We start from the raw sequence: 17,210 nt of genomic DNA on the forward strand, positions 1-17,210 counted from the left end.
GCACACTACTAACCTATGGTTCTCACATCCCCACGGTCCCGCCCTAGGCTTGGTAATTCATTAGAACAAATCACCAAACTCAGCAAAGTGTTTTATTTACTATTCCCTGTTTATTGTCAAGAATGCAACTTAGAAACAGCCCAAGGGAAGGGATGCAGAGGGCAAGGTATGGGGGGGGGGGGCAGGGCTTCCCTCTCAGCGCACACCACAGTCCCAGCACCTTGATGTGTTCATTACCAGGGACTATGAGAGATCTTATGGAGTTTCCATTATTGATGAAATCATTGAGCATTTGTGATTAAAGCCAATCCAGCCCCCTCTCCCTTCCCCAAAGGTTGTAAGTAAAACTTGGGGGTAACCCTGTGGTCACAGGCTTGGTTCCTCTGGCAACCATCCCCTATCTTGAAGGCCCCTTTCTGACCCAAGTCACCTCATTAACATAAATTCTGGTTTGGTTGAAAGGGCAAGTGAGGTTCTGGTTCCCGCAGCAGTCAAGAATGAACCCTCTGAGCTAGGATGGAGTGTGAGAGGATGCTGGTGGCTAGAGGCACTTTCTGACTCCCAGGTATGGAGGGCTGTAACACTGTTAGGGGTGTGGCCCAAGACAGGTGTGGGGTTTTCCACAAGTCACAGAGGTGCCCAACATTAATGCAAGGCAGCCTGGGCCAGGAGCTGAATGTTGATACTCCAAACAACCATGAGCTTTTTTTTTCTTTTTTTAAAGATTTTATTTATCCATTTGACAGAGAGACACACAGCAAGAGAGGTAACACAGGCAGGAGAGGGAGAAGCAGGCTTCCCGCTGAGCAGGGAGCCCGATGCGGGGCTCAATCCCAGGACCCTGGGATCATGACCTGAGCCGAAGGCAGACACTTAACCACTGAGCCACCCAGGTGCCCCCCCACTTTTTAAAGATTTTATTTATTTATTTGAGAGAGAGAGAGAATGAGTAGTGGGGAAAGGCAGAGGGAGAGAGAGAGAGAGAAGCGGGCTCCCTCTTGAGCAGGAAGCTTGATGTGGGGCCTCAATCCCAGGACCCAGAGATCATGACCTGAGCTGAAGGCAGACGCTTAACAGACTGAGCCACCCAGGTGCACCCTCGCCTTTTTAAAAATAGTCCAAAGGTTGATATCTTTTTTTGGTTTCCTTTTTTGCTTTTGCTTTTTGGGGTTTTCCTTTTTGGAAGGGCTTTTATTTTTATTATTTATTTATTTAATTGTTAAGTAGGCTCCATGCTCAGTGCAGAGCCCAATGTGGGGCTTGAACTCACAACCCTGAGATCAAAATCTGAGCTGAGATCAAGATTTGGCTGCTTAACTGGCTGAGCCATCCAGGCACCTCTGAAAGGGGCTTTTATTTTTTTATTTTTTAAGATTGTATGTATGTATGTATGTATTTATTTGTCAGACAGAGAAAGAGAGAGAGAGAGCACAAGCAGAAGGAGTGGCAGGCAGAGGGAGAAACTGGCTCCCCGCTGAGCAAGGAGCCCGATGCGGGACTGGATCCCAGGACCCTGGTATCATGACCTGAGCCCAAGGCAGCAGCTTAACCAACTGAGCCACCCAGGCATCCTTGTCAGGTATTTCCAATGCAGTTCCAACAACCCATCTCTGGAATTTAGGATTCTCAACTCTTTTTTCTTTTTTTTTTTAAGATTTTATTTATTTATTTGAGAGAGAGAGAATGAGAGAGAAAGAGAGCGTGAGAGGGGGGAGGGTCAGAGGGGGAAGCAGATTCCCCGCCAAGCAGGGAGCCCGATGCGGGACTCGATCCCAGGACCCCCGGATCATGACCTGAGCCGAATCCCAGGCACCCAGGATTCTCAACTCTTAACAAAACATGCATTAAAAGAGAAGACTTCAGGGACGCCTGGGTGGCTCGGTCGGTTGAGCGGCTGCCTTCGGCTCGGGTCATGATCCCGGGGTCCTGGGATCGAGTCCCGCGTCGGACTCCTTGCTCGGCGGGGAGCCTGCTTCTCCCTCTGCCTGCCTCTCCCCCTGCTTGTGTTCTGTCTCTCTCTCTGACAAATAAATAAATAAAATCTTAAAAAAAAAAAAGGGAAGGAGCCTGAAGAACCATCAAAGAGGCCTCACCTTATCATTTTAATTACAATCAACAATAAAAGGTTGGCTCATAAATAGTAACTGAAATTTGCTTAGTGTGTATTTATTTACCTTTTAATTTTTTCGAGGGTTATTTAAATGAGTGAAGGAGTGAAATCATACTGCTAGCTAATTTTCATCCCTAGCCTGATCCGTTTGGTCTCCCTGTACACCAGAGAGCCAAAAAACACCCCACAATGCTGTAATTTAACAATAAACACTGCATGTTCATTAACACCATACCAAGTATTAGGATTAGGTGTTTAACATGCTTTATCTCATTTAATATTTTTTTTTAAGTTTTATTATTTGAGAAAGAGAGAGAGTGCGAGCGAACAGGGTGGAGGGGCAGAGAGAGAATCCCAGGCAGACACCACGCGGAGTATGGAGCCAGACACAGTGCTGGTCCCAGGAGCCTGAGATCCTGACCTGAGGGAAAATCGATAGTTGGATGCTCAAACCGCTGAGCCACCCAAGTGCCCCTGTGTTATCTCATTTAATTTAATCATCACAACATCCTCATGCATCGTTATCCCCATTTTACAGTTGAGGGAAATTTCTCTAAAGTTCAACTAGAGACCACCCTATTCCAAAACTTTTCATGGAATTGTGTAAGATGAGCTGGTTTCAAGTTCTAGGCTCAGCCACGTACTAGCTTCAAAATAGGGGAAGGAGAGGGGAAGATGCCCAACGGGATGCTTCATTTCTTTCTGCCTTACAAGCATTTATCAGCTGTGTTGGTGGTCTCATTACCCTATCGTACAAGCAGAGGGACTCTGGGGGGGCGGGGGGGGAGAAAGGGAATGAATCATCCGGACACATGGCTGGAACAACATCAGGCAGGTAGAAAGGCATGTATGAGGGCTCTGAGGAGGGACGGTGGCCCTCCGTAAGGTGAGGAAAGTGAGAGAATTGTGGGCTGAGCTGCTATGGGGATTGCGGAGTTGCGGGGGGAGAGGAGGAGGACCACAGTCCCATCTGCATGTTTAAAGGACCATGGGGAAGGCAGTGGATCTTGTGGGGCAGCAAACATAGGAGGCCACTCAGACCTCAGCAGGGAAAGCCAGAAGGGGACAGATTCAGGGTAGGAAGGAGAGGACATGGGTGGCTTCAGAGGAGGTCTTAGTGGATGAGGGTGAGATGGAGGACCTGGCCCAGTAGGAGGCAGGAGGGAGAAACACAAACTCTGACCAGTCTCAGGCAGCAAGGGAGGTGGGAGCTGCAGCCTCCAGTATCACAAGCCTGGAGGAGACGTGTATTTTGCTTTCCTCTCCTCTCCAAAGACCTTATCACTGTGGTTGTGGGGGCATTTCGAGGAATACATAGTGTATCCAAGGACACAGGTTTAATAAGCCAAGGAGGGGTCAACGTGGCCTGCAAGTATGGGGGATTCTAGGCCACGTCCTAGAGTGTTAGAGGCAGGAGATGATGAGAAGGGGCCGATGGCACTTGCTGACGGACCATAAAGGGGAGAACCTGTGAGCTTGCAAGGGTCACAGACACATGAAAGGAGAAGAAATTAAGCTACCCCTTGACTGGGCCTCCTCAGCTGCCAAGAGGCAGGAACCCCTGACCCACCCACCCACCCCTCACAACCACACACACAGCTTAGGTCAGAAGTCAGAAGGCTCAGTCCCTGCTCCTGGCTCAGTCAGGGTTCCTAACCTCCCTCCACCCTCCATTACTGGCCAGCTTCTCACGCAGGGTCTCCTTCTGTGGCAGCCCCTGCCCACAGGTAAAGCACTGCTCAGGTCCCACTGTCTACAAGCCTAGCCCTACCCTACTGGGGCTGGATAGTGCCAGATGTGGGATGCGGGTTTCAAGATTCATTTTCTTTTTTTTTTGAAAGATTTTATTTATTTATTTGAGAGAGAGAGAATGACAGAGAGCACATGAGAGGGGGGAGGGTCAGAGGGAGAAGCAGACCCCCCGCTGAGCAGGGAGCCCCATGCGGGACTCGATCCAGGGACTCCAGGATCATGACCTGAGCCGAAGGCAGTCGCTCAACCAACTGAGCCACCCAGGCGCCCAGCAGGTTTCAGATTCAAGTACACACCTCAGTCTGGCAGGAGCTTCCCCTTGGCCCGGGGGTTAGACACAAAGCACGTCTCTGGAAAAATGCTTCCCAGTACAAGGCAGATCGGGTAGAGGCTGAAGGAGGTCCCAGGCAAGGCAGGTACCAGCTGCGGAGGGCTTAGCCCTCCTGACAAGCCTGAGGAAATGAGGAGCCCTTTGGGGTGGGGGGAAGGCCAGTAACAGGATCCCATTTCTTTTTTTTTTTTATTTTTTTAAGATTTTATTTATTTGACAGAGAGAGACACAGCGAGAGAGGGGACACAAGCAGGGGGAGTGGGAGAGGGAGAAGCAGGCTTCCCGCTGAGCAGGGAGCCCGATGCGGGGCTCAATCCCAGGACCCTGGGATCATGACCCGAGCCGAAGGCAGACGCTTAACGACTGAGCCACCCAGGCGCCCCTTGTTCCTTATTTTTAAAAATGTTATTGAAAAACACCATCACCATTTTATTCCACACTCCAATTCATCACTGGATGCAGCCCAGTTTTATATTTTTGGCCATGAGCAGTACTAAACCCATTAATAATACATGGTTGTATTGAGTTTTCTATGCTGTTTAACAAACTGCCACAAACTTAGTGGATTAAAACATCCATTTATTAGCTCACCGTTCTGTAGGTCAGACATCCGGGAGACATTGGCTGGGTTGTCTGCTCAGAGTATCACAAAGCTGAAATCAAAATGTTGGCTGGGCTAGGCTCTTATCTGGAAGACCTGGGAATTATCTGCTTCCAAGCCCATTCAAGTTGTTGGCAGATTGCAATACTTTGTGGTTGTAGGACTGAGGTCTCCGGTTTCTTTGCTGGCTGTTAGCCAGGGGTTGTTCTTACCTTCCAGAGGCCACAGTGTGACTCCCTCTATCTTCAAAGCCTGCAGTGGTGCATCAAATCTTTCTCATGCTTCAACTTTTTTTTTTTTAATTTTTTTATTGTTATGTTAATCCCCATACATTACATCATTAGTTTTAGATATAGTGTTCCATGATTCATTGTTTGTGCATAACACCCAGTGCTCCATGCAGAACATGCCCTCCTCAATACCCATCACCAGGCTAACCCATCCTCCCACCCCCCTCCCCTCCAGAACCCTAGTTTGTTTTTCAGAGTCCATCGTCTCTCATGGTTCTTCTCCCCCTCCGATTTCCCCCCCTTCATTTCAATTTTTTTAAAAAAGATTTTATTTATTTATTTTATTTGAGACAGGGAAAGAGAGAGGGAGAGAGAGCAAGAGCAGGTGGGAGGGGCAGAGGGAGAGGGAGAAGCAGACTCCCCACTGAGCGTGGAGCCCGATGTGGGGCTTGATCCCAGGACCCTGGGATCGTGACCTGAGCTGAAGGCAGACGCTTAACCGGCTGAGCCACCCAGGCGTCCCTAAAAAATATTTTCTGTTGGAGAACTGCTTGGTGTTGTGGGGGGAGGGGAAGACTTGGAATTGGCTCAAGGAATCCAGTGTTGTTTTAAGGCAAAAAGAAAACAAAAGTCCCATGCTCTCTAGATGCAACAATCCTACTTTGGGAGACTTAGTCTAAGGGAAATAGGCAGAGTCCCACCCCAAGTGTATGCCTGGGAGTGTGCATCACTGGTGATGCACTGGGTACCACGGGGGTGAACAATGAACTATCTGGGCTTGGTAGGAAATGACGCCGCTGGACAGAAAATGGAATTTTTACCCAGGCATTAAAATACATTTTTAATAAGAGGGAAATGAGTGAGAAGAGCACGATATATACAATAGCTCCACAAGATTTATAAAACGCCCCTACGTGTGACTCCTGGAATCGTCACTGGCATGAGACAGTGGAACTCGGGGTCATCTCCCTTACCTTTGCTCTCTTGTATATTTCAAATTTGTCTAAGTGATCACAGACTACTTTTAAATCACATGGCCCCAGTGACATCCATTTGTGGGCCCTTCCTCAGAGGCCACCCTCCTTGTTCATCCATACTTGCAAAGGAAGTCCCCTTAGTGTCCACTCAAGCTGGGACTCAAGAGCTCAAAGGCCAAAGAGACCAAGGAATGACATGGTGACCGAGGAACAAAGGAGGCCAGGTGGCCAGGACTGCTGGCCCTTCTTGTGGGTCCAGCCGCCAGGCAGGAGTGGCACTGCTGATATTCTGACCAGCAGAAAGCAGAGATCAGAATTCTTATGCAGAAACTTCCCATTATAAAAGTGGAATTTTTAAAAAATCTCAAATGTGGAGGGTCATTAGTTTTCCATCTGCCTGCAAACAGAAGCAAAGCATGCTCTCCTGAGCTTTCAGCACCTTCCACACCAAGACATCAGGCCCAGAAGCTTCAGGAAGGGTGGAAAGGGGCAGTTTCTGAGCACCCACCTGGGGCCACGAAGGTCCCATCCCAGGGGTAGGGAGAGTCCTTGGCCTGTCAGCTTGCACCAGGTCGCAGCTGGGGATCTCAGAGCTGGGACGTCACCAGGCTTAGGCAGTGGGTTCGAAGCCAGGCCCCACCAGGCAGCTTCTTTTACTTACACCCAGGTGGCTGTTTTGGGGAGACTGAAATGGGGCAGGGGACCCTCCTGGGAACTCTGATTCACAGACAGAGGCTGAGCAGCCCCGGGTAGGCGGGAACCAGAGCCCCGGGAACCGTGTCCAGGCCCTGGAGGCTCCAAACCCCCCAAGATGAGGCCGCCTTCTCGAGCCACTCATGGGGCTTCGGCCCGGTGGCTCTTCCTGTGGATGACCAGCTGGGACTTCCAGTCGAAGCCACGGCCGCAGTCTCCACAGAAGTGGCGCCGCTGGCCCGCGTGGCTCTTGCGGTGGATGACCAGCTGCGACTTCCAGCTGAAGCTGCGCCCACACTCCTCACATGCGTAGCTCCGGGGCCCTGGGAGCACGCGCCGCGGGTGCCGGGCTGTGCCTGGCTCCCGGGAACCCTGTGGCAGCTTCTGAGCACCCCCGATGGCCAGTACCGGGGCCCGTGTGCCCTGTCCATCTGCGTGCGTCCGGTGGTGGATGACAAAGACTGATTTCCAGTCAAAGCCTCGGCCACACAGCTCACAGGTGTAAGGCTTCCTCCGCGGGGCACCAGGCTCCAGCTCTGCTCCCAGCGTTGCTCTGGCAGACACAGAGGCCCCAGACGGGCCCTCCCAGGTGACAGACCCCGGGCCCCGGGGTGGCTGGGCGTCTGGGCAGTGGGGCGGACCCTCGCAGTGGCTCTCACTCTCATCTCCTGGGGGAAGGAGAGGTGGCAGTCCCAGGTAGCCCAGTGCCCTTCACATTGGCCCACCCTCTCCCGCCAGGTGTGTGGGGGCGGACAAGCTCCCACCCCACCAGAGAACAGGTGGTTCAGGTCGCATGGAGAAGCACTCACCTGGGTGGAGGCTTCTTCGACCCTCTGTCCCTGTACGCACGGCCCCTGGCCCCGACTCAGCCCGTGCCTCCGGCGGGGGGGCTGGTATCCCTGCTGGGGTGAGGGACAGTCAGGCAGCAGTCCTGGCATGGGGGTGGGTGAGGGGCTCTTACATACTAGGGGCAGGGTGGGGGCCCTGGTAGGTGACACGGTGCCCCCAGGTAACGGCGGGACCTCGGGTGAGCACTGGGAGACGTGCACAGGGAAGGGCCGGGCAGTGAGCCCTGCAGCCGGTGGCATGCAGACCCCAGAGGAGAGGTCATGGCTGGTCCTCACCCAGGGAGACCACCGTGCCATACTTCTCCAGCATCGCGTCCCAGTACAGTTCCTTCTGTGACGGGTCCAGTAGCCCCCATTCCTCCTGTGGGGATATGGCCCATCACCCTTGGTGCCTGTCCACCCCCCATTCTCCGCCCCGCCCTGCAGTGCCCTACCCTGCCCGCCTCCCCTAGTCACAACCTTACTAATTACTTGAGGGAGCAGGCAGGTTACCTAAGGCTCTTGCTCGATAAGGATGAAGATGAAAAGGGTGTGTGAAAGTTGGGAAACAGGGCAGAGAGGAGCTGTCTTCCAGCTCACTGGGGGGATGCTGTTAGCACCTGTCCCCCTCAGAAGCCCCACTCCATAGTCTAGCCAGACACACTGGAGCTGAGAACCCCTTGATGGGTTCTGGGGGAAGCCTAGGTGGGGGCCCGATATGATTGTCCCCACCTCCTTGCCTTGAACAGTGTGCTGCATTGACAGCAAAAGGCCTGGGGACCCAAGGGGATCCAGCCACCTCTCCCCAAGCCTCTGGTTACAAAAGTAACAGAGATCCTCCTTGGGGGAGCTGCTGAAGGCCGTCAGCATTCCTAGATGTGGGGACCTGGCTGCGGGGAGGTTGAGGGCAGGAGGACTCACATTAGGAGGTGCAGCCAAGCATCCCAGGGTTCAGATGATGTGTGTGGGTGGGGCGGTGGGCTGGCTCCTGCCTGTTGCCAGAGGGTGAGCTCTGGTGGTCGAAGCAGGACCCTTGTGGACTTTACCAGGGGATCCACTCCCTGTCCCTGGCTTCTGCTCTCCTTGCCTCCCAAAATCCCATCATCTGGGGCTTTGCTGGGGTGGGAAAAATAATCCTGACAGACAAACCACTGGAGGTCCAGGCACAGGGAGGAGACAGCCACATGAAGTTACAGCTGGAATGCTGTTGGCTGGAGATCAGGCGGCTTTGGAGGGTGTGGCCTGCCCACCCAGCTGTTTCCCACTGTGCCATCAGACTGTGGAGAGAGCCTGGAGGAATTTTTAGCCTCCAAGCACATCTCAACCAGCTCTTCCACCGGGAACGCTCCCCAGTGGAGTGGCTTAGGAGAAAAACTGCTGGGAGAGGACAGGAGCCCTGCTGTCCACACTCAGGAACCAAGCACTCCAGGTAGCAGGGGCCTCAGTGGAGCTTCCATGCCTCGCTGGCCACAATCCAGGGCTGGTTGGCCTTTGAGGAAAGCCCCAGGAAAGAGGAGGCTGCAGGTTATGGCCTAGCTATCTCCATTCTGATCTCTGAGGGGCTAGGGAGGCCAGACTGCTGTGTGGTGCTCACGCTTTCTTGCCAAGGTTCATCATCTTGACCCCTCCCCACGTGCACATGAAGGTTCAAATCCCCAAGTACCAGTTTAAGACTGCTGGGTGCTTCAAAATCCCCAATTTCTCTGTAAATGAGGAAGCCAACGCCTACCAGTTCCAGTCACTCCAAACCAGATCCCATGGCCTGAGGCCCAAATTTTCCCCCATTTTAGAGAGACCACCAGCCTGTCCCTGTCCTGCAGGACCTGCACGAGGGGCCCTGATACCAACTCCATTTCCAGGCAGCAAAGAGCACAAGAGCTACTAGCCAAGAGGCCTGAAAACCTGACAGAGCAGAGTGGCCACCAAGGACACACCCCTTTTACTGGGTGCCTGCACCTCCCTCCTGGGGCTGCTTACCTGAATCCTGGGTGGGTGGAAGGACGTGGAGGCTGGTTCCCGGTGTCCAGGGTGCCCCTCGCGGGACTGGGCTGGATTTGGGGGGTTGGAAGGTGCTAGGAAATGAGGCAGATGAGGGTCAGGGGCCGCTCCTGTGAGCCATGGCAGGTGAGCTAGTGTTGGTGCTGCAGCCCTGGCCGTCCTCTGCCAGGAGGCAGGAGGCTACTGTGTGTGCCAGTCACACGGCAGGCAGCCCACCAGTCCTTTCCTCCTGCCTCCTGGGGGCCCAGCTCTGCGGTCTGCAGTCCTTCCTGAGTCCCCATCCCATCTGGGGACGTTCACATTCCCTCCGGGAGCCCCCCAGACCTTGTGTGGCTCCCACTCTCACCCATCTCCTGCCCATCAGCATCTGGCTCCTCCTTCACACTGCAGCTAAGCTGGGCAGACTTCTCCATGTGGGTGTCCTGTGAGGCCTCCCCAGAGGTCGCCCTGAGGAGCTCCACTGTCCCTGAAGGGTGGGAGCTCCCCAAGGACTCCTCTGTCTTCTGTGCTGCCGGGAGCACCACTTGCTTCAGGATATGGGCTGTGATCTGAAGGGAAGAGGAAAGTCACAGGGGCTCTACTTTGGCTCCTGACCCTTCAAGAAGTCAACGTTGGCCACACTCACCCAGCCCAGCAGCTGCCCAGGGTCATGCTGCAGGCCCTCGACCAGGGCAGCGGCCTCCTCAGGGCTGCCTGGCTGCTGGCCCCGCACCCAGGCCTGGATCTCCGGAGGCAGCGTGCCCAGGAACTGCTCCAGCACCAACAGCTCCAGCATCTGCTCCTTGGAGTGCGCCTCGGGCCGCAGCCACTGGCAGCACAGCTCCCGGAGCCGGGCCAGGGCCTCCCGGGGACCCGCCACCTCCTGGTAGCAGAATCCCCGGAAGCGCAGGCGTGCTGCCTCAGGCTCCTCCAGGATAGCCATGGGGTCCACAGAGGGCAGGCGTGGGGGGCCCAGTGGGGATGGCATTGTTGTACTGGGTGTCTTCTTGTAGCCAACAAGAGGGACCTGCAGGAAAGGAAGGGTCAGGGTGCGCGCTAAGAGGCCATGGCCAGAGTAGAGCAGACAGGCCCAGCCCAGGGGGCGGAGGCTGGTTGAGGGAGGACCCTGGCCCAGGGATGCATGAGGCTGGGAACGCTTCCTGGAGGGGTCACAGGAGCTGGCCGCTGACAGGAACTGAAGGCCGAAGGAAGCCTTGTGGATGAATGCTTTGGAGGCAAATTGTCCAACGGAGCTTCCAGGAAACTGCAGGGGGTGATGAAGAGGTAGGCAAAAGGAGTCATCGCAGGCCTCCAGGGTCTGACTCATGAGCCAGGGAAAGTGACAGGCAGGAGGCCGAGGGACAGGCAGCCAGGGACTGGGTGAGGCCATCACCCCTGGTGAGCGGGGGCAGTGAAGGTGGGAAGAGGCAGCAGTAGGATACGGGGCCATGCTGGGCTATGGTGGGGTGCGGGCCCCATGATCTCCAGGACATCGGCACATGTTGACTCAAGTGGGCACCCGGGGACCCGGCTACAAGTATGAGGCACGTCTGTGCCACGGGTCGAGGCAGGGACTGTGGACGCGCTCGCTGACCACAGCGAACTGTGACTGACTCACACCGCCCGAACCAAGCGTGTGAAAAGCAAAACAAAACACAACAAAACTACGAGTTGCGGACACCGTGGCCCGACCGTCAAGAGGGTCTGGAATGAAACAAGGCCACCTGGGGGGCCCGTCAGAGCGGCTAGACCCGGCCTGAGCCCCCGGAGTCCGTCTCCCAAAAGGGAGGGGCAAGAGCAGCTCTCGCCAGAGGAAAGGGAACGCCGCGCTGGGTGGGAGGAAGGGCCGGGCTGAGGCTAGGAGGTGGAGCGCGCAGGGCACGTCGGGAGGTAGGCGGACACTCCGGAGTGCGGGAGCGCCGAGCGGCCGGGTTCCCGGGGAAGGAAAGAGCCGCGCGCCCCGCCCAGCCGAGCCCGCGCTCACCTCCGCCGCGGCGGGGGCGCCAGGAAGCCCCTCCGGGTAAGGGGCCCCGCCTCCCCGCCCCCCCCGCGTTGCCATGGCGACTGCGCCCTGGCCAATCACGCGCCTGCTCGGCAGGACCCGCCCCCTCCCTTCGGACTACGTTTCCCGTGAGACTCAGCACGCAAGGACGGGCGCGGCCTCCGCCAGCGGACGCTCATTTCCAAAGGCCTCTCACGACTGAGAAGAGCTCCGGTCCTCTTAGGGAAATCTGAAGAGTCGCAGAGTTTGGGGGCTCCCTCCCCTCACCGGCGACCGCTCTTCCTTTGCATCCGACCCTAGACTCACCAACGGCCGTGATGGACGGTATGTTAGAATCCTGCGCATGTGCACAGTGGACCCGGCGCCTATTGGCAAGTGAGGTGAGGGGGGAGGAGCGTGACCTTACGGCCATTCAGAGCCAGCACCCCACCTAGGCCCCTCCCCAGCGCTCCTCTTGAGGCTTCGTTCTAGGCGCTGAGCAGTCCCCTTGGTAACCGCTAGAGGACGTCCGCCCGCCTCCCTCTGTTTCCAAGGAAACGGCCAGAGCGTCGCCCGGTCCTCCTGGGAGGCCGGAAGTGACGGCCTGTGTAGTGTAGTTCGGCGGAGACTCGCCTCCAGGTGGTCCCAGGAGGAAGCAGGGTCCGGACCCGGAAGTCCGGCCTAATCTGTGGACTTTCTCCGCCAACCCCGGGAAGGATTCCAGCGAGCATGCTGCTGGGGTCCTTCGTTCGACCTCTGCTGAGCGCCCTGCGGACATCGAGAACAAGGACCAGGGTGGGCACTCATTTACACAGGAGGAAACTGTCCCTTGATTTATATCCTCAGAGTCTCAGACATGTTTTCAGACGTCAGTACTGCGAAGTGAGGGATGAAGGTTTTTGTCCAGCTTATGGGACGCTGCTAACCTTTTACACTGGGTACCAGAACTAGTAACAGTTATCTTCAGTTTATCTCAGTAGGCAAGAATCACACTGTGGGAAGGGGTGCTTCGCTTCCAGAAATCAAGTAGCTGAACCGTGGCTCATTCAATCCTAAATTGCATATGCCTGTTTTGATTTCTTGTGATACCTACTAATACCTAGCTGCCAGCACTCAATGAAGAGCAGTGGTCTTACACACTGATTGGAAGCTCTGAGCATCTGCATGGCTGGGGCCTGTCAACTCTTCTATATGTCATCAGACTGAGCTGTTTTGTGTGTGTGCGTGTGGGAGGGGGGAGGACTTAGATCGTTTCTCTGGAACTGTATGGATTCCCCAGAAATGACTCTTCCACCATCCACTCTATGGGGAGAGCTAGTGCTCTAATAGCTTTGGTAGCTCTCCCCAAGTCATCTTTGTTTTAAGTCTCCTCTCCCAGGGGGCTATGCCTTCTGGAGTTCTGCAGTATAAGCCTGGTGGGACCTCAATCCACTTCCCCCAGTGCCAAATCAATATTTGGCTTTCTCTAAATCAGAGATAGATCCCACATCTGCATCTGCTTCCAGTTCCAGAATGCCATTGCTGTGGACCCGTTTCACCATCCTCTTTCTCGTGGGTTCATATTTTTAAACACTTTCATCTCTAGCTTCAGTGGGTTTTTGAACCAAATGAAATGCATGTGTTCACACCACCATCTTGCCCCAAAGAGCTCAAGGGCACTTTTACACTCAGCCTGTTCAGGATCAAGAGAAGGACTAGCCTGACAGGACAAGGCTCAACATGACCACAGAAGTTTAGGGGAGGGCAATGTAAGGCCCAAGAGAGGGGAAAGCAGGTGATTATGGTTACTGTTCTCATAAGACCGGAGTGTGGGCCACTGACCAATCCTAGGTACTGGGAGGGGTGGGTTTGAGAAGGGTAGAGGAAGTGAGGCATAGCAGGGGCCAAGCACACAGGTGAGAAAGAGCTCAATGAAGTGGGGAGGAGACTGGTGGGGAGATGGCATAGGACATCAGACCCAGGTCAAGGGGTCATGAGAGCTCCAGGAGCTTCAGTCCAAGATGCAGAAAAGGTTGTGTATGACTTGAGTACCCACTTGCTGTTTGACAGTTGCCTTTGCTCCTGAATCCCATGGGCTCTCAAGAGCTATCAGAGTGCGGGTTTGTCTGCATTTCACAGCTGTGCAGACTGAGAATGGCACCCTCATGATGCCATTCTAAGGGAAGGTAAGACGGGGGTGAGGCCAGAGTGTGTACCAGAGCAGAGGAGAAAGGATGAGTCCAGGAGGGTGAACAGTGGCTTGGAGACCTGTAGGGGACCAGAAGACCTGGCACAGAGGACCTGCATCTAAGGGTCTTTGGGAGTGGGTTCAGCAAGACTCCTCTCCTTGCAGGATTAGTGAGATTCCAGAATAAAAGAACTCTGGCACTGCTGGGAGGAAGGGAGTGAGAATGGGAGGGCGATAGGTCTGTGGGCGTAGTACAGGACACATAGCTGCCAAATCTTGGGAGGTGGTGAACTAGAAGACCCATCAAACTGGAGTCAGGCTTTCTGGCCACTACTGGTGACCCCTGCCTAGAATCCCTGGCCTGGATGCACAAAGACTCATATCCAGATAGCTAAGTCCTAATTGGGGCCACCCCATGCAATCTACCCTGCCTAGATCTCCTGGGCTGACCGCACACCTCTGGCTGCCAAGGGGAGAACAGGTATCACAGAAAGTCAGTGGGCCTCAGACAGGCTACATATCTACCCTCTGGCCTCAAAGAGACATGGGTCAAAGCCAAGTCCCTGCAGCTCTGTGACAACACACACTGATGGCATGTCTGCAGTGTGCTAAGATGAAACAGGCATCAGACTGTTACCGTGCACGTTTGACAAGTTTTTATCAGGAAGCCTCTCTGGACTGTGCCATTAAACCCTTCTGAACCATGACCTGGAGGCTGGAAGGGGAGGCTGAGGCTGTGGACTTCCACAGTGCTGTGCAAGGATTTACACAATGTGCATCCATTCCAACTTCTAATTTTTGCTCTCTTTTTTGTTCCCAAGTAAAGAGACCACTAACATCCCTGGGTGTGAGGACTGAGGTCAGGGTGGGCCCTGGTCTGCTAAGGGCCACAGGGAGAACCAAGGAGCCCCATGTGGTCTCCTCCAAACCTGTTGTTACGATCACCTCTCGTCAGGGCAGGGGGGATATAAAGGCTCCTGCAGCGGTACCTTTGGTAACAACGGGACGTGGCCAATGCTGAGGCTTGGATGAGAAACCGAATGAAAGAGCACAGCTCAAGAGCCATCATTCTTGATGTCTGTCTCCCTCTCCCCACCCCAGGGACCTCCACCTCTACTTGGCCCACCCACTGTGGGACCGCCATGTGCGGGCGGCCAGGCCTGGCATCACCCAGCTCTCACACTGGCAGACCCGAGCACAGCTGCCAGAGCCTGGGGGCAGACTGGTGAGCTGTCTGGATGCTGGGCCTGTGGCCTGGATTCGAGTCCTGGCTCTGCTGTGTACAACTCACATCCCCTCTCTCTGCCTCCGTTTCCTCATCTGAGAAGTGGGGATAGCAGCCACAGCAGCCGCCTCACAGGGCTGGCAACTGGCACATGTTGGCCCTTAGCAAGATCCTGCCTGTCAGAATCCCTCTGTAGGCCTGAATCTCTCTCCCTCTCTCGTCTGTTCTTTTCCCCAGAGGTGGAAGCTAAGACAGAGCCCAAGGTCAACACCAGACCCCCACATGACCTCCTACCCACTAGGTCCGCTCCCAGGAGGCCTCGGAGGAAGTGAGGTCTTGGAAGAATATCCTGAGGGTCGGCCTGGCGGCCAGTTTGTGCATGGACAGGGGAAACTCCTAGGACTGCCTCCCCAGCATTCCAGCAGTCCCCCTCCTCACCTGAGCACCCACAGTCATCACAGGCACGAAACGGCACTCTATTGCCAAGTCTCTGCCCTGCCAAAGTCCCAGCATCCAAATGGGGGGGAATATCCCCCTGCTATTTCTGCAGCCTGACCACTTAGGGTTGGAGTGAGCCGTGGCTGAAATGGCAAACATCGTCACCGTGTGCAGATGGAACGACAGTGCACACACGGGTCTTCTCCAAAGCGTGGATATGCAGGGAACGCGGGTGTTTTACAACAAGCCAGGGAAGGTTGGAGCTGTGACCTCAGGCTTCAGCAGGCTTCGAAACTGCGGCTGGACCTGAGGCAGGAGTGGACCCCGCTTCCCTCCCCAGTGAGCCCTCTGATGACACCACCGAAGAAGGCCTGGCCTGGGGGGTCAGGCCTGCCCCACGCCGGGGTCTGCGCACAGGTTTCTCTCCTGTGTGGATCCTCTGGTGGTGGAAGAGGGCCGGGCGCTCGCGGAAGGCGCGGCCACAATGTGCGCACACGAAGGGCTTCTCACCCGTGTGGATGCGTCGGTGGCTGAGCAACACCGCGCCCTTGGCAAAAGCCTTCCCGCAGTCCCCGCAGCGGAAGGGCCGCTCGCCCGTGTGCAGCAGCTGATGCTGCGTGAGGTTAGAGCTGTGGCTGAAGGCGCGGCCACACTGTGCGCAGGCGAAGGGCTTCTCGCCTGTGTGCACACGCTGGTGCTTGAAGAGTGAGGAACCCTGGCTGAAGGCGGCACCACAAAGGGCACAAGTATAAGGCTTCTCACCCGTGTGGGTGCGCTCATGCTGAATGAGGTGTGAGTTGCGGCAGAAACGGCGGCCACACTGGGCACACGCGTAGGGCCGCCCGCCTGCATGGATCTTGCGGTGCTGGCTGAGGTTGGAGCCGTGGCTGAAGGCCTTGCCACACTCACTGCAGCGGAAGGACTTCTCGGCTGTGTGTATGCGCTGGTGCCTCACCAGCGAGGAGCTGTGCCGGAAGGCCTTGCCACAGGCCGGGCACGCGTAGGGCGTCTCCCCGCTGTGGATGCGCTGGTGCTGCGTCAGGTGCGACGTCTGGCTGAAGGCCTTGCCGCACTGCGCGCACTCGTACGGCCGCTCTCCGGTGTGCGTGCGCAGGTGCTTGAGCAGGTCCGAGCTCTTCACGAACACTTTGTTGCACGCCCTGCATTCGAAGGGCTTCTCCCCGGGAAGGAGGCCAGGGCCTGTGTGGAGGGCCTTGCCCAGCTGATCCCAGGTTGGGGGCTCCTGGCCAGCAGGGAGTCCATGAGGCTTGTGGCTAGCTGGACTCTTTCCTCCTTCCCCAGAGGTGAGACCAGACTCAAATTCTGGAATTTTGGGGAAAGCGCTTCCAGGCGCCTCCCGCCCATATGGCTTCTGGCCCCCACATGCCCTTAGCTGCTTGCCTGGCATGGGGTGGGTCACAAAGGCCTTCTCCCTAGGTGGGTTGTCCTCGGCCATCCTCAGTGGGGAGGTCAGCCGCAGACTGACACTGGCCTCCCCACTGCCAGGACCTAGCAGGAGCCGTTCCCAGTAGATTACAGACACCCCTGTGGGTTTTTTCTCCTGAGAGGGGGAGGTGCCCCGCCAACCATCCAGGCTTCTCCCACGCTCACAGATGCCAGCGAAGGGGACCCTCGGAGGTGCTGGAGGGGAGCCATCATGGAAGGCCCCTGGCGGTTCTGCTTCTCCTGGAACAACCCTGTCGTATGCCAGATGACGGGAACCTGAAGGCACAGAAATGGTAGACCCTGGGTCATGCTGGCCGAGAGGGATGGCCGGGGCAGGCCTAGTGGTCAGACAAAGGGGATGCCAAGGACTGGGTGTGCGAGCTGGGGAGAAAAGCAGCAGCCAGACCGGTGTATGTCATTCACTTCTGTCTCGGGGGACTCCTCCAGCCTGCTTT

The 17,210-nt window shown here is 55.7% G+C and overlaps 2 protein-coding genes across 10 annotated transcripts in view; both read right to left on the bottom strand.

Moving 5' to 3' along the window:
- Nucleotides 1-5,568: 5,568 nt before the first annotated feature.
- Nucleotides 5,569-11,877, bottom strand: ZNF446 (zinc finger protein 446). 3 transcript variants are annotated; one of them, XM_032388606.1, is made up of 7 exons: nt 11,807-11,877; nt 10,145-10,525; nt 9,866-10,067; nt 9,499-9,593; nt 7,819-7,903; nt 7,504-7,596; nt 5,572-7,362 (listed from the first exon to the last, which is right to left on the bottom strand). In XM_032388606.1, exons 1-7 carry the CDS (start codon nt 11,843-11,845, stop codon nt 6,836-6,838), a joined length of 1,422 nt encoding a protein of 473 aa, XP_032244497.1. In that variant the 5' UTR covers nt 11,846-11,877; the 3' UTR covers nt 5,572-6,835. The 3 variants fall into 3 exon arrangements, with proteins under 3 accessions (XP_032244496.1, XP_032244495.1, XP_032244497.1); XM_032388605.1 differs by lacking the exon at nt 11,807-11,877 and having other exon boundaries at nt 5,569-7,362; nt 7,504-7,593; nt 10,145-11,283; XM_032388604.1 differs by lacking the exon at nt 11,807-11,877 and having other exon boundaries at nt 5,570-7,362; nt 10,145-11,277.
- A 1,983-nt stretch (nt 11,878-13,860) lies between these two features.
- Nucleotides 13,861-17,210, bottom strand: part of LOC116622258 (zinc finger protein 324A-like) — a 49,397-nt gene continuing 46,047 nt past the window's right edge. For 2 of the 7 annotated variants that reach the window (XM_032388592.1, XM_032388591.1), the window contains one exon: nt 13,866-17,031. In XM_032388592.1, coding sequence (XP_032244483.1) covers nt 15,581-17,031 — 1,451 coding nt within the window. In that variant the 3' untranslated portion in view covers nt 13,866-15,580. Of the gene's footprint in view, nt 17,032-17,210 lie in introns of all 7 variants that reach the window. The other 5 variants (XM_032388596.1, XM_032388590.1, XM_032388589.1 and 2 more) reach the window with 5 other exon arrangements.

Source organism: Phoca vitulina, unplaced genomic scaffold (assembly GCF_004348235.1).
Source record: "Phoca vitulina isolate PV1807 unplaced genomic scaffold, GSC_HSeal_1.0 scaffold52, whole genome shotgun sequence".
NCBI lineage: Eukaryota > Metazoa > Chordata > Mammalia > Carnivora > Phocidae > Phoca > Phoca vitulina.